Source organism: Podarcis liolepis (assembly GCF_965112155.1).
Source record: "Podarcis liolepis genome assembly, chromosome: 8".
Taxonomy (NCBI): domain Eukaryota; kingdom Metazoa; phylum Chordata; class Lepidosauria; order Squamata; family Lacertidae; genus Podarcis; species Podarcis liolepis.
Window position 1 is genome coordinate 66,766,242 of NC_139560.1, and position 16,233 is coordinate 66,782,474.

At 46.5% G+C, this 16,233-nt stretch overlaps 1 protein-coding gene across 1 annotated transcript in view; it reads left to right on the forward strand.

The window, feature by feature from the left end:
- Positions 1 to 10,982, forward strand: part of WRNIP1 (WRN helicase interacting protein 1) — a 41,982-nt gene extending 31,000 nt beyond the window's left edge. The window contains exons 5-7 of the mRNA XM_083519398.1: positions 7,388 to 7,543; positions 8,510 to 8,589; positions 10,169 to 10,982. Coding sequence (XP_083375524.1) covers positions 7,388 to 7,543; positions 8,510 to 8,589; positions 10,169 to 10,444 — 512 coding nt within the window. The 3' untranslated portion in view covers positions 10,445 to 10,982. The remainder of the gene's footprint in view (positions 1 to 7,387; positions 7,544 to 8,509; positions 8,590 to 10,168) is intronic.
- Positions 10,983 to 16,233: the final 5,251 nt, after the last annotated feature.

Below are 16,233 nucleotides of genomic sequence, written 5' to 3' on the forward strand. Positions count from 1 at the left end.
GCCCTCTGCCTGGTTCCCTGTAACCTCACTTCTCGCAGTGAGGGAACCACCAGAAGGCCCTCAGCACTGGATCTCAGTGTCCGGGTTGAACGATGGGGGTGGAGACGCTCCTTCAGGTATACAGGACCGATGCCGTTTAGGGCTTTAAAGGTCAACACCAACACTTTGAATTGTGCTCGGAAACGTACAGAGAGCCAATGCAGATCTCTCAGGACCAGTGTTATGTGGTCCCGGCAGCCACTCCCAGTCACCAGTCTAGCTGCCGCATTCTGGATTAGTTGTAGTTTCCGGGTCACCTTCAAAGGTAGCCCCATGTAGAGTGCATTGCAATAGTCCAAGCGGGAGATAACTAGAGCATGCACCACCCTGGCGAGACAGTCCGCAGGCAGGTAGGGTCTTTGCTTGCAACTGAAACAGCTCCCCTTCTGTCATGTTAAGGTTCCCTTGGCAGAGATGATGCACAACTCAGTAATACAAAGTGTTGGCCAACATGCCAACAAGCCTTTGTTTTAAGACAGGTTTCTTTCGTCAATTGAAGGGGTGAAATGCCTGTGGGCCTGGGCTCCTTCGGAAGGAAGGGTGGGATCTAAACTCGATAAATAAAATATAAATGATGCTAATCTGTATTTTAATGTCACATGAAGGAGGGACAGTCGCCACAGCCAGAACAAGGGCATATGGAGTGTCTTGTTCATGGTTTACCCAAATTGGATCTTACTGTGGCTGAACAGTGAGCATTGTTTCATTTAAACGATGGTTTGTTAAAGCAAGTAAAGATCGTAAACGTAAAGCTTGGTCTTGGTTTATACCATAGCTTAAATGAAGCACAGTTTGTCCTTTTCCAGACAATGCTAAACACAGATTTTTTTTTCAAGTAAAACAAATCTCACAGAGGTGAGGGAAGAGCACATAAGTCAGACATGTTTGCATAATACTAAACTACCACTTAGCATTATGTCAGAACTGGGCCTATGTATGCCGTAATTCTAATCACTATGGTGGCTTTGAGCAGTCACACAAAAAAACCATAGTTATTGTCTTGGAAATGAGCCTAGCTTCTAGGCTTGCATACTCTCCTCTCTCCCACCACAGATGAGAGGAAGAGTTCATATTTGATTAACCACAGCTTGCTGTGCTGTCTGAACAAACTGTGGATAATCTCAGTTATGGTTTGTTTGAAGCATGGCAATTTAAACCATTGCTTACAAAGCTGACTTGTTTCGTCAAACCATAGATGAGATTAACCACAGTTCAGAGTTCAGGTGTAATGTTAAGCTGTGGTTAATTGGTATCGGAAGCAAAATCTTCTGATTTCCTCCTCGCAGCCACACTAGAAGAGAAGAAGGGGGGGAGCACATGAGCCTGGGAGGAGACTAGGCTTAATTCCATCACAACAAGCCATAATTTGCTGTGACGTTCAAATGCAGCCACTGTGGTTTAGCTGAAACCCGTTCATTTATTTACTTTTAGAATTTATACCTACCTTTGCTCTTAAAGCAGGTTGCGACAGGTTAGCGAAAGGAATGCAAGAGTGCAATGGCAGCAACGTTAGCAGTGCCAGCGAAACCAATTAAACAGAAAGCCCAAATACGTAAAATTCTAAAAATACAAAAGAGCCCAGCCTCATTTCCTCCTCCAGGGACCCGAGAGACTGCCTAAGCAAGAAGGTCTTGGCTAATAAGATAGCTGTTGCCTTCCAGAGACCATTCTCAGAGGCCCACTCATCTCCACACGCTCCTCTTCATATCCTCTGCACCTGTTCCAACAATAGGTGTGGAGAATTTGAGGAGGCCCTGCTGCTGGGAAGATGAAACTCATGAGAGGGGTTTGGCTCGGAACATACTGTGAACTTCGTGCTATTATCTCAAAGGGAAGAACATTGAAAGGGGTCGGATAATGCATACCGGGTCTCCCTGGGGACTGTGTGGTGGTGGAGTAAGAACCGCTTTGTCTGTGGCTAAGAATAGCTTGTGGCGCTTCATGTGTTGCCTCACAAGCATTTTCAGTAATGTACAGATCTATATTTTAAGAAATCATATACTGTACTTTTCGGTGTATAAGACAAGGGTTTTTTTCTTTTAAAAATAACTTTTAGAATGAGGCTTGTCTTATACATGGGTAGTGCATTGGGGGGACGGGCAATTGGTTGCAGCCACAATCAGGAGATTGTCAGCGTTGATTGGGCGTTTGAGTGGTGGCTGCGGCAATGGCTGCTATGTATTGGCTGCCGCTGTGGCAATTGGACGGGTGAATTGCGCCTGATGGCGGTGAGGGGGCATACGATTGGTGCCTTTGGCAATGCGTGTGATCATGCGGGTGAGCGATATTCAGCAGCCCCCCCCCCTCCAAAAAAAGCTGAACAACTGTGGGAATTTCCCCCCCCAAACAGCTTAACAACTCTTGGTAAGCTCCCCCCCCCCATTTTCTTAATTTGGAGTCCCCAAAATCGGGGACATCTTATACACAGGGGCATGTTATACACGGAAGAATATGGTAATGCGAAGATTTTGGCTGTGTGTGTACACACATCCCCTTCCATGGTATTGGGATTCTCCCTGCAAAAGAAATACACTGGTACCTCAGGATGCGAACGGGATCCGTTCTGGAGCCCCATTCACATCCTCAACAGAGCATAAGACACAACTGTGCATGCACGGATTGCGTTTCGCCTCTTCCGCACATGCACGTGATGTCATTTTGACCGTATGCACAAGCGGCGAAACCCGGAAGTAACGCGCTCTGTTACTTCCAGGTCGCCGCAGAGCGCAACCCGAAAATGCTTAGCTTGAAGCGTAATAATCCCAAGGTATGATTGTAAACATTTTTTTTATTATTTTACTGGGAAACCTCTAAGTGCCAGTTTGTACAACTATAAAACAATGAACAGGGTGGTGGTATAATGACTACTGCAATCAACACAAGATAGTTTGCTCAAGGTCATCGTCCTCTTTCTTTGTCCCTCCCTATGGAAATGTGCAGATGGGGACAGATTTAAGTCGTTTGCATACGGTCTTCTCTTGTACATTATTTACTACAAAGCTTGATGATGTAAGCGCTTTAGCAATGAAATTTCAGATTACCATAACGAAAAAAAATCTATTTTGGAAAGAAACTACTTGTGCCATTTTTATGGACGTTTATTGTTTGTTTACAGATAGCTGCCTTGGTGATATTACCTTGCGTCAATTGCGGTTTGTACAACCAGCAGACTCAATTGATAAGGATTTTCCTGGATGGGGCCATGTCAAGCCGAGTGGGTTGGGGTTTTGCATGTCTGAATGTTTCCCATCTGGGTGAGATGTCTGTGCATTGAAATTGATAATGTTGGGGAGAAGGGATCAACTGGCCTTCTGCTAGTTTGCTTTGTGCAGAGAATTTTTGGCACTGGGGTACATTCAGATATGTAGCAAGGACACAGCTGCAGCTGATGTCATTCTGATTCTGTTGGTTTGCAGACTCTGGGCCTCATTACGTAATCTTGATACCATCTTCAGCAAAAGGGATGAAGGACAGACACAGGACTCTAAATCAGCAGTGTTTACCACGCGGGTGGCGCTGTGGGTAAAACCTCAGCACCTAGGACGTGCCGATCGTCAGGTCGGCAGTTCGAATCCCCGCGGCGGGGTGCGCTCCCGTTGCTCGGTCCCAGCGCCTGCCAACCTAGCAGTTCGAAAGCACCCCCGGGTGCAAGTAGATAAATAGGAACCGCTTACTAGTGGGAAGGTAAACGGCGTTTCCGTGTGCTGCGCTGGCTTGCCAGATGCAGCTTGTCACGCTGGCCACATGACCCGGAAGTGTCTTCGGACAGCGCTGGCCCCCGGCATCTTAAGCGAGATGGGCGCGCAACCCCAGAGTCGGACACGACTGGCCCGTACGGGCAGGGGTACCTTTACCTTTACCACTCTAGGCTTCAGTTACATGCCATCATTATTGTTAAAGCAGGAATAAACCTGACACAATATATGGATATTTATATCGAAATTGGTTTTATCGTATGATGTAAACTCTTTAAAGAGCCACAGCAGTGTTCTTTAAACTCTGGCCTTCAGAACTGAAGGAGACCTAGGGAAATTGTTAACCCCCAACATGGGCATTAGACCACCGTGATTTGTGGACTGGTGCTTTACATTTACTAAAAATCTCTCATTTATATACTTAATACTTTGCTGTTGACAGGATGTGTCAGAGTTTTCATGGCTTTTTCTTTGAAAAAAACATAGTGTCATTTAAATGCAATCCCTGCCGCTCCTCAGTATTGACATTCACTCCAATACTTAGTTGAAATTTTCAATTATTTGATTTATTTTTGGCACTCCTTTTTAAGGAAATGAATTTTGCAATTTGCTTATGTCAGAGCACCTGCATATAACCGCATGCGAGGATCCCTAATTTGATACCAGCCCTTGCTAAATTCGTGACTTGGCACCATGACGTGTCACAAACGCTGGCCATTTCTGTCTGTCTTTGCGGCGGAGATCGGAATTGGAGATTGCGCTTTGAGGATTAGGCTTGTCTCCTTGTATTTAACTAGTTACGTGCTAGTATTTAAATAGTCTTTGAATGAATGCTGTTCATGTATTCTCAACTCTGAGCTTCGGTCTGTTGCCGGAAGTGGCATTTTTATCCATTTCCTGACCAGTAAAATATGTTTGCTTAGTGATACAACGCAAACTATTTCTAAAATATTTTGATGAGAGAAGGTTCTTTTCGAAACTTTATATAAAATATGACTGTGACAGTGATTGCCGGGAGGATGGCAAGAAAAGTACAAGGAAAGCTGCCATCTTTCTCTACCTAGTTGTTAACCATAATAATTATGATTCCAGCTGCTGCCCATCATAAACAGTGATGTACAATCTTATAGGACTTGGCCGGTAGACTGTCTTACAGTGGCTGAGAGCAGACATTAGATTATGTGGTGTTTGGTCTCGTTTCCAAGTTATACTTGGGTATAGTCCTTGCTGGCATGAAGATACAGTCACTCCTCATATTAGCATGGGTTCATATGTGTACTTTTAGGAGTTTAAGATAAGTACAGAAGACTTCACAAGTGAAGTGAAGTACCACACTTACCTGAACATATTGGCACAACGCAACCTAATCCCTGTCCTTGGAGAACTCACTTTTTACATCCATTCATTGTGGGTGCTTTCTGCTACTCTTCTCCTGATTTTTAAACGTTTACGAGGCCATGAAGTGGCCCTTCCTTTTGTCCCACGACAGCTAAGTTTATTTGGTGAGGGAGTTTTATCAAAATCGTTTTGAAGTCCCAGGTACATTTTCTTCATACAGTCATACCTCGGGTTGAAGTTGCTTCAGGTTAAGCTTCAGGTTGCTTCAGGTTAAGTTGCTTCAGGTTTTTGGGTTGCGCTCCGCGGCGACCTGGAAGTAATGGAGCACGTTACTTCCGGGTTTCACTGCTCACGCAGACACTCAAAATGACTTCACACGCGTGCGCGGAAGCAGAGGTACCACTGTAGTAAATATTATCCCCATCACAATATGGGTCACACATGTTCATCACTGTAACGTCAGGCAACTTAGCTTTTGATACGACTTCCTTTTAGGTCAGAAGTGACTACGTGCGGCTGTTTGAGCTTGGTACCTTCCTCCTCATAATACCAGGCTCCCAGATTATAAAATAAAATAAAATGCAGCAAATGCAGTGTGCAGTGAACACTCAAGGAACTGGAAACATGGAATGCAAATAGAAGCTCGGTGTTGTACAATGATTCTAATTTCCTGGTTCATGGAGAAGCTATTTTAAATGTCCCCAGATTGCTGCCCATAGAATCAAAGGACAGATCCAATATTTTAATATAGCTGGGCTTGCCGGTCCGTCTTCTCCACCCACCTCTGCTAAAATGTAAAGGAAACCCCGCCCTTCCAACAAATAGCTCAACGAGTACTGAGCATGCTCAATGAATATTTCAAGTGGCTTAGAAACACCGCATGAAAGAATGCCAGCTGGGGGAGAAGAAGGGCGGCGGGGGGGGGGGAGAGACAGGTCACACTGCCTTTCTCAACATTTAAAGGCCATCTTGGTTTTAAGAGACCAGGCGACGCCATTCCCAGGACTGCGATGAGACTCCCAGCTGCTTGGTTTATTGCCGCCTGCTCGAGTTGAAAGCCTGAATGCTGTGACAGAGCACAGACACGCTGTTTATATTGGCCTGATAACCATGGCATACCAGTGGGCTTTTTGTGCGGAGCGCTATTAAAAATAGCTGTCTGCTGGCCTTGTGTGTCGTAGAAAGAGACCACCCTGGAGACAAGCGGATAGGGAAATCCCACTTCAGAGGGATTCAGGCTTACGCCTTTGCTAATGAAGATACAAGTGGTTCCGCCTTTAAATTCTAAGGCAGGAGGGTACAGAACCCAGATACTGTTATGTGTTGCTTCTAGTCTATATAACAAAACACCTGATAATCATTCGGCAGCAGTTTGGGGCTGTGTGGAAAGTGCATAGCGGTACAACTTCACGCCGTTGTATTGAATAATTACTTACTTATATTTATGTTTAAAGACACATCCAGTGCTTTGTGATAAAGATGTACAGTGGTACCTCAGGTTACATATGCTTCAGGTTACAGACTCTGTTAACTCAGAAATAGTGCTTCAGGTTAAGAACTTTGCTTCAGGATGAGAACAGAAATCGTGCAGCGGCAGCAGGAGGCCTCATTAGCAAAAGTGCTGCTTCAGGTTAAGAACAGTTTCAGGTTAAGTACGGACCTCCGGAATGAATTAAGTACTTAACCCGAGGTACCACTGTACATCTGAATGAACAGGAAATTTTGAAACATTCTGCTTGTAACTGAAATGATTACAATTGCGTGTGAAACCTACAAAGACTTACAGAATGAACAAATCAGACCTCGATCAGACCAAGGGTCTGTCTTGCTCTGTAGTCTTATCCCCTCTTACAAACAGGGCTTGCTCCGGGCATTTGGTAATTGGAAACTTCCTGATTTTGGACTTGGAGGCTGCATGTAGGTGTCAAAGCTAGTGGCCATTGATAGATCTGTATGCTGTGAATTTAAATAACCGTTTCAAAAGACATCTAAACTAATGGTCATCAATGCTGCTTATAGCAATTTATTCAAAGCATTAACTGGACCCTATCGTCTGTATTCCCTTCCGACTGTCTTGAATGTTTTTTTCTGGCAATTTATATACTGCTTCATTACAATATTTTCTAAGTGGTGTACAAGTACTCAGTTAAAAAAAATGATAAAAACCAGATAAATTGTTTCTTTCTTTGTTTGTTTATATCCTACCTGTTTCTTCCAAGGAGCTCAAAATCATGTACTGCCAGTCAATTGCACTGAATGACCAAGTTTGTTGTGGAGGGTGTGATTTTTATCTATTTAATTATTTTTCTGAATAGGAGAAGAACATTACAACTGCATCTCTGCCCTCCATAAATCTATGCGAGGCTCTGATGAGAATGCCTCTCTTTACTGGCTTGCCCGAATGCTGGAAGGCGGTGAGGATCCGCTCTACGTAGCAAGAAGGTTGGTAAGGTTTGCAAGTGAAGACATAGGTGAGTTACTTAAAGCAGACTAGTTTTATTGTCTTATTTGCTTTTTAGATACTGCTGTGTGGAGCTGTGTTTTCAGAGATGATGGGAGTTGTGGTCCACTGGTGCCCCAGCCCTGCTAATAAAAGAGTTCATTTTAATATGCCCTTGGGAGAGGGTGGCAAGGAACAGAGTCAACTCTCGCTTACTTGACATTGGAAGGTCCTTCTAGCCGTAGCTGGGCAAGCCTCTGCTGACTGGCTTGTAAGCAAGATTTGGGAGGTCCTGTGTAGAGTGGACATGGGTGGTCTAAAACACAGAACCTAGGGATTGCCAATCAGAAGGTCGGCGGTTCGAATCCCCGTGACTGGGTGAGCTCCCGTTGCTCGGTCCCTGCTCCTGCCCACCTAGCAGTTCTAAAGCACGTCAAAGTGCAAGTAGATATATAGGTACCGCTCCGGCGGGAAGGTAAATGGCGTTTCCGTGCGCTGCTCTGGCTCATCAGAAGCAGCTTAGTCATGCTGGCCACATGACCCGGAAGCTGTACGCCGGCTCCCTCGGCCAATAAAGTGAGATGAGCGCCGCAACCCCAGAGTCGTCCGCAACTGGACCTAATGGTCAGGGGTCCCTTTACCTTTATGAAGAGTAGACCTCTAATTGAGTGCATTCACCTCTTCCTCACTGCTGTCACTACTTGCTCGCTCTCTTGGCCCCAAACTGTGTAGCTATCCAGGCAAAGAGGGCATGGAGAATTTTGCTTCTTCTTGCCTAGCTGTCCATACTCACTTGCTTGGAGGGCACAAGTGAACAGATAGCAACAGAGAGGGTCCAGTGGGTTCCAAGAGTTTGTAATGGGCTCTATCCCGACAGTGCCAGCCCCCTGACAACAGCCCTGACATGACAGTTGGCTTAAGGAATAAGATAGGCACTGTATGGAGTATTACATTGCTGACCGTGATGTGCTTTCTAAAATGTAATTTTTGGTTGTAGGATTGGCTGATCCCTTGGCGTTAACCCAAGCGGTGGCTGCTTATCAAGGCTGCCACTTCATTGGAATGCCAGAGTGTGAGGTAAAGTTGGTATAAATTTACTTCTATAATTGTCAGCATCTCAACCACTAAATGTTGCCTGTGAATCCTGGAAGACATGCTCCCTGCTTTGCAGGCCTTTTCCCACCTGGTCTGGGAGGGAGGGATGCAGATTGACTCCAGCTACAAAAGCTGAGATCGCTGGACAGACTCTTGGGCTGGTGTATTTCTTAGTGGAGGCTGTTGCTCTTGATTTTAATCTTTTGTGTCTTTATTTTAGATCTTCTTGTGATTTGTATGAAAATTGTTCGGTTTGGTTGTTTATTAGTGCTTTTGTCATGTTGCAGTTACATGGTTTTTTCATGTTGCAAGCCACCTTTAGCATGGTTTGAACTGAAAAGGAGGCATACAGATAAAAGTTGTGTATATGTTACTCTCACCTGCCACTTTCAGTTTCTTCTGTTTTATCAGTCTGGTTGTAATTAGGCATTGGCTACCGACTAGTTAATAAAACCTCTGTTGAGGGAGCTGCAGGGCTATGGGCCAACTTTAAGGTTTTCCTATTCTCTGAATATATAAAAACCCAAAACAACCTGGAAGCAGCGGACTTAAAAAGATCACCTTATTCCTTATATCACTGCTCAGTCTTTGCGATCCACCATAGAAGCAAGGTCCCAGTGTCAGATTGTCCTCTACAAGAAATTGTGCATTTTGTGTAGTGGGCTTAGGCAACTCTCTAGCTAATGAAATCAATTTGGCACCATCTGTAACGAGTTTTAAATCAGAAAGCCTTACAAAAACGCTTCGCCGTTTTTTAGTTTCTCTTGTCACATGACCCATTTTGTACTCCAGTTTCTTCAGTGCATTTTGATCTTTGTTTTTGTTGTTCTGGGTTTAATTTGAGATTTTTGTACAGGCACATACACTAATGGCCAGAATTGTGGAAACCTTTTGGGGAAAGTGTATTTCTGAGGTTTGATGACTCATAACACCACTTTTTTGGAGTAATACCATAAAATTATGTATCAGTGGAAAGATAATTTAATGAAGAATGTAATGCAACAAAGTTTGTTCAGTTATCTGTCAAATTATCTACCAAAAGTTATAGCCAGATAACCAGAAAAAGGAAGCACAACTTGCTTAGGTTGAGATGCAGTAGGTTTCCTTCATTTGAATGTAGCCCGTGAGCATGGCTGTTTAGAGATTCAGTCAGGTATTATGAACCATCAAACCTCAGAAATACACTTTTTTCCAAAAGGTTTCCACAATTTTGATCACTAGTGTACATTTGTATGAGTGTGTGGTTTAGAAATGAGTGAATAAAAATAAAATGAGTTTTCAATTCATTATCGTTTCAGTATCACTGTGTTCACATGACCCATTGTCAGCTGCACACTGTGAGTGACACTATAAAACTGGATGTGGGAAAACTTGGGCCTTGCTGAACTTCACTCTGGGAAACAGGGTGTCAGACTAGCAGAGGCCAATTCAACAGGAGTCTTCTTATATATTATGTTCTTCTCTTTATTAGAAAAGATACCTGGCGGCCTCAGTAGCAAGCGTTCTGAAAGCGCTTCGTATTATTTCAGTCTGTTTTTCTATTTTCTCTTTCGTTGTACAGGTCTTACTGGCGCAATGCGTGGTCTATTTTGCCAGAGCACCAAAGTCTATAGAAGTGTATGGCGCTTACAACAACGTCAAGGCATGTCTGAGAAACCACCAGGGACCTCTTCCACCTGTTCCTTTGCACTTGAGGAACGCACCAACCAGGCTCATGAAAGACATAGGCTATGGCAAAGGTTATAAATATAACCCAATGTATAAGGAACCTGTGGAGCAGGATTACCTGCCTAAAGAACTGAAAGGGGTCAATTTTTTTACACAACAAAGAATGTGATGACCCTACGTGCAATGTGGTGGCCAGCTTTCTCCTGCCACACACACACATGCACACTTAAGTTTAATTTTGCAATAATTTCTGTTTTAACTCCGCCATGTTATCCAGGCACAGAATTATGGTTTTGTGAGGTAAAATATATCAGAAGTTATGGACTTTGTGTAGAAAATGGATGTCCACAATCTGGTCTACTGTTGTACATGTTTTAAGATCAACTGAAATCATTGGACAAAAGAAAACATATCTAGGTCAGGCAATGGTCATTATTTTTTAAAAGAAAACATTTGGGACAAAGTCTAGCCTAGGTTAGGCACTTGTTCTATACTGAATGCTCCCAATTAAATCACTTAAATCACTTTAAAATGGCCTGCTTCATGCCGTGGGCTTGCTCGAAACTGAAAAAGGACTAGGTTAAAAGAATAAAAATTCTGCATTTCCACCTTGATATAGAAAAAGTAATATGACGGGAATTTAACCCACTTGTCAGATTATTTTTGATACTGTGAATTTTTGTAAATAAAGGTTGATTTAAAACTTTCTTGGTGTCTGTTTTGTTGAAAGTCAAGATCAGTTTATGGTGGTATGGTTCTTAACACTATTTTAGCTGTTCTGCTTCCCACTTACGCCTCTTGCCTCTGAGTGAGTGCCATTCTGTTGCCAGCCGAAACTCCACATGAGGTTGGGGAGAATTCATTTTCCATAGCTTTATGGATGCTTGGCAGATTTCAGTCTCGTACACCTGTTGCATTGGATTGCTGTGGCCCTGTTCTGTGCTATACATCAGTAATTCCCAAACTCGATAGTGAAGCCCAAAGCATTCATGTGGAAGGTGGAGGAGGCTGCCCATTCTCTCTCTGCATGATTTACTGCTCTGTCTTGGCTTCTTTTCAGTCAGCACCTGCTTTTGGGGGGGGGGGGAGGAGGGAAAGGTTAGGGAAAACTCTTGCTGTGTCTTTGCATTGGAGAGTATATTTTTGATGCAGCAGAATAATCATGTCCTGGAATGGGGGCTGCTCATTCTGTCTCTGTAAGAATTACTGGTCTGTATTTACTTCCTTCCATTTATAATGCATGTTCAGAATAATGAACAAGGAGTCCCAACAAAGCAGTATGTCAGTCATCAGTCAGATTTTCATCGTAGCCAATGGCCACTAAAATCTTACTCAAAAAACAAAGGGCACAGTCCAAGAGTAAGTTAAAACATCTATTTTCAGTGAAAAGGCAGGATATTTTTCCTTACTTTGTCCACTCAGAGTGCCCCCTCTGGGTTCCTGTGTGTGTTTCATTTTAGCTGATTTAATAATAATAATAATAATAATAATAATAATAATAATAATAATAATAATTTTTATTTATATCCCGCCCTCCCCAGCCAAAGCCGGGCTCAGGGCGGCTAACAACAATCAAATAAACAATCAAATAATAACACATTCTAAAAATATTACATTATAAAAATTAGTTAAAATCAAATTGATGGCAACCGATTAAACAAAATTCTGTGCAGGTTGCCAGAGGAGGGAGTCAGGCTGCGCCCTGACCAAAAGCCTGGCGGAACAACTCTGTCTTGCAGGCCCTGCGGAAAGATGTCAGGTCCCACAGGGCCCTAGTCTCTTGTGACAGAGCATTCCACCAGTTTGGAGCCGCAGCCGAGAAGGCCCTGGCTCTAGTTGAGGCCAGCCTAACCTCTCTGAGGCCTGGGACCTTGAGGATGTTATTATTTGCAGACCGTAGGTTTCTCTGTGGGGCATACCAGGAGAGGCGGTCCCGTAGGTACGAGGGTCCTAGGCCGTATAGGGCTTTAAAGGTTAAAACCAGCACCTTAAACCTGATCCTGTACTCCACCGGGAGCCAGTGCAGCTGGTATAATACCGGATGAATGTGCTCTCGCAGCGAAGACCCCATAAGGAGTCTCGCCGCGGCATTCTGCACCCGCTGGAGTTTCTGGGTCAGTCTCAAGGGCAGCCCCACGTAGAGCGAGTTACAATAATCCAGTCTGGAGGTGACCGTCGCATGGATCACAGTGGCTAGGTCAGGACGAGAGAGATAAGGGGCCAACTGCTTAGCTTGGCGGAGATGAAAAAATGCCGCCTTTGTTATAGCTGTAATCTGCGACTCCATAGAGAGGGAGGTATCGAAGATTACACCCAAACTCTTAACGGACGGTGCTGGCACTAATTGCACCCCCGCAAGAGATGGGAGTTGCCCCCTCGATCCCATATCGTCCCGCCCCAGCCAGAGGACCTCTGTCTTCGAAGGATTTAACTTCAACCGGCTCCCACGTAACCATCCAGCCACCGCTTCCAGACATCTGGTCAGCGTGTCTGGGGCCGAGTCAGGATGGCCATCCATCAACAGATAGAGTTGGGTGTCATCAGCATACTGATGGCAACCCAGCCCAAAACTCCGGACAAGCTGGGCGAGGGGGCGCATAAAGATGTTAAAAAGCATCGGGGAGAGAATTGCACCCTGAGGCACTCCACACACCAAGGAGTGGCGTGATGACAATTCCCCCCCAAGCGCCACCCTCTGTCCCCGACCAGAGAGAAACGAGCGCAGCCATTGAAGGACTGTGCCCTGGATCCCCACGTCGGCAAGGCGGTGGTCCAGGAGTTCGTGATCGACCATGTCAAAGGCTGCTGACAGATCTAGAAGAATCAGCAGCCCTGACCCGCCTCGATCCAGCTGCCTGCGGAGATCATCTGTTAGGGCGACCAGAGCCGTCTCGGTCCCATGACCAGCGCGGAAGCCGGACTGGAATGGGTCTAGAGCAGATGTTTCATCCAGAAACCTACCAAGCTGTTCAGCAACTGCTCTCTCAATCACCTTACCCAGGAATGGAAGATTCGAGACCGGGCGGTAATTGGATAGATCTGAGGGATCTAATGATGTTTTCTTTAAGAGCGGACGCACCACCGCCTCCTTCAGTTCCCCTGGGAATATCCCGGTGCCAAGGGACAAGTTGATGATATCCCCCAGGGGGCCCCGCACCTCGTCTGGACACGCTCTAATCAGCCATGACGGGCACGGGTCAAGAGGACAGGTGGTGGGCTTTCCAGCTTGGAGGAATCTGTCCACATCGGCTGGAGATATCCGGTCAAAGTGGTCCAATACTGGACCCGAGGACAGTCGAGGGGCCTCCAGTTCCTTTATTGTATCCAAATTGGCAAGGAGGTCATGGCGGAGCATCAGGACCTTCTCCGCAAAAAAGCTCGCGAATGCCTCACAGCTGTGTGTCAGATTGTTATTTAAATTTGGCTGTCCTTCAAGGGACGTTAAAGACCGAATTATACTAAATAATTGTGCCGGGCGAGAGCTAGCGGATGCAATGGAGGCCGAGAAGTAAGACTTCTTAGCAGCCTTCACTGCCATCTCATAGGTTTTCATAAAAACCCTATAAGATGTTCTTGAGGCTCCGTCACGGGCACCCCGCCATACTCGCTCTAGCCGTCTGAGGTCCCGCTTCATTTTCCGAAGCTCCTCGGTAAACCAGGGAGCCCGGTTTCTGCGGGGTCGCAGAGGGCGCTTAGGTGCGATCTCATCGATGGCTGCCAGGAGCTGGGTATTCCAGCCCTCAACAAGCTCAGTCAATGAGTCGCCAGGGGGAGTAAGGTCCCGCAAGGCTTGACGGAACCTATCCGGGTCCATCAGCCTCTGCGGGCGAGCCCAAATCGGCTCGCCACCTAAGCAGGGTGGGGGTGGAAAGTCAATCCTGGCTTTCAGAGCGTAGTGATCAGACCATGGCACCTTCATCGAAGGAGACATGATCACATCTATACCGGCGCCAAAGATCAAATCCAGCGTGTGGCCTGCTTGATGTGTGGGGCCCGAAACAAACTGGGAGAGCCCTAGTGTCGCCATGGAAGACACCAGGTCCAGAGCCTGTGAGGAGGGAGTGGCATCAGCGTGGAAGTTGAAGTCTCCCAATACCAATAGGTTAGGGAACTCCAAGGCCCAGCCGGCCACCGCCTCCAGCAGGCCTGACAGGGTGGCTGCTGGTGCGCTAGGTGGCCGGTACACCAGCCAGACAGCCAAGCTCTCCTCGGAGCCCCACACTAGGCCAACACATTCAATGCCGGGGATCGATGGCGATGGTAGAGCCCTGAAAGAACAATCTTCCCGGATTAATACTGCCACCCCTCCCCCCCGGCCCACAGTCCGTGACTGGTGGAGGACGGAGAAACCCGGGGGCGCCATCTCTCGTAAGGTAACAGTTACCCCTTCGCGCACCCAGGTCTCCGTCACACAAGCCAGGTCAACTCCCTGCGAGATAAAGAAATCTCACAGGGTAGCGGTTTTGTTGCCTATAGACCTGGCATTGCACAACACCAGTGAAGGAGGTGAGTAATCCTTGCTCACCCTACCCTCGTCTCTCGGGATGGGGCGCAGATTGGAAGGGGTACGAGCATATCCATATCTCGATCCCCTTCGCCTATAACATCTGCCCCCACCGCCATACCTCCCTCGCCCCACCACGGTGGCAATCCCAAGCCTCATATTAACCTCCATTTACAAATAGAAAACAAAACAACCAAAACAATTATGCCCAAACAAAACCAATCCCCGCCCCACTCAGTGCCCAACCCCAAAAACAAAACAAAATGGAACAAACAAAAATACATAAATAAAAACCACCATTCACAGTGGTACAACAAAATAAACAATAAAAGCACATTTAAAACACCTTAAAATATATATAAACATCTTTAACATTTGCAGCAGATAATGAAATAATATAATATTATAAAAAACAACAACCCCCATTTAAGGTGCTGCAAATTAAAAGCAATTAAAACGTTTAAAACTATTTTGTCCATTGCTGCCGGTAGCTGCTCTGTCCTCTAAACTGTGATGGTAGTGCAGGCCCCGCCCCCCTAGGCCGGATAGAGTTGGCAGGAGTGGGAGCGGTCTTCCCAGCACTCACAAAGCAGCAACAGCAGTCGTGTCCCGGAGGCCTCTCCCAGGCCTCTCATGCTGTGGCGATGAATGCAGGCCCCGCCCCCTAGGCCGGATAGAGTTGGCAGGAGTGGGAGCGGTCTTCCCAGCACTCACAAAGCAGCAACAGCAGTCGTGTCCCGGAGGCCTCTCCCAGGCCTCTCATGCTGTGGCGATGAATGCAGGCCCCGCCCCCTAGGCCAGATGGAGTTGGCAGAAAGGGAGCGGTCCTCCCAACACTCACGCGAGCAGCAGCACCAGCAGTCGTGTCCCGGAGGCCTCTCCCAGGCCTCTCATGCTGTGGCGATGAATGCAGGCCCCGCCCCCTAGGCCAGATGGAGTTGGCAGAAAGGGAGCGGTCCTCCCAACACTCACGCGAGCAGCAGCACCAGCAGTCGTGTCCCGGAGGTCTCTCCCAAGCCTCTTATGCTGTGGCGATGAATGCAGGCCCCGCCCCCTAGGCCAGATGGAGTTGGCAGAAAGGGAGCGGTCCTCCCAACACTCACGCGAGCAGCAGCACCAGCAGTCGTGTCCCGGAGGTCTCTCCCAAGCCTCTTATGCTGTGGCGATGAATGCAGGCCCCGCCCCCTAGGCCAGATGGAGTTGGCAGAAAGGGAGCGGTCCTCCCAACACTCACGCGAGCAGCAGCACCAGCAGTCGTGTCCCGGAGGTCTCTCCCAAGCCTCTTATGCTGTGGCGATGAATGCAGGCCCCGCCCCCTAGGCCAGATGGAGTTGGCAGAAAGGGAGCGGTCCTCCCAACACTCACGCGAGCAGCAGCACCAGCAGCAAATACAGATTTGTTTAACATTACTATTTTTCTTCTTTAAATAATTCCGTCCTTTTATTGGTAGGTGG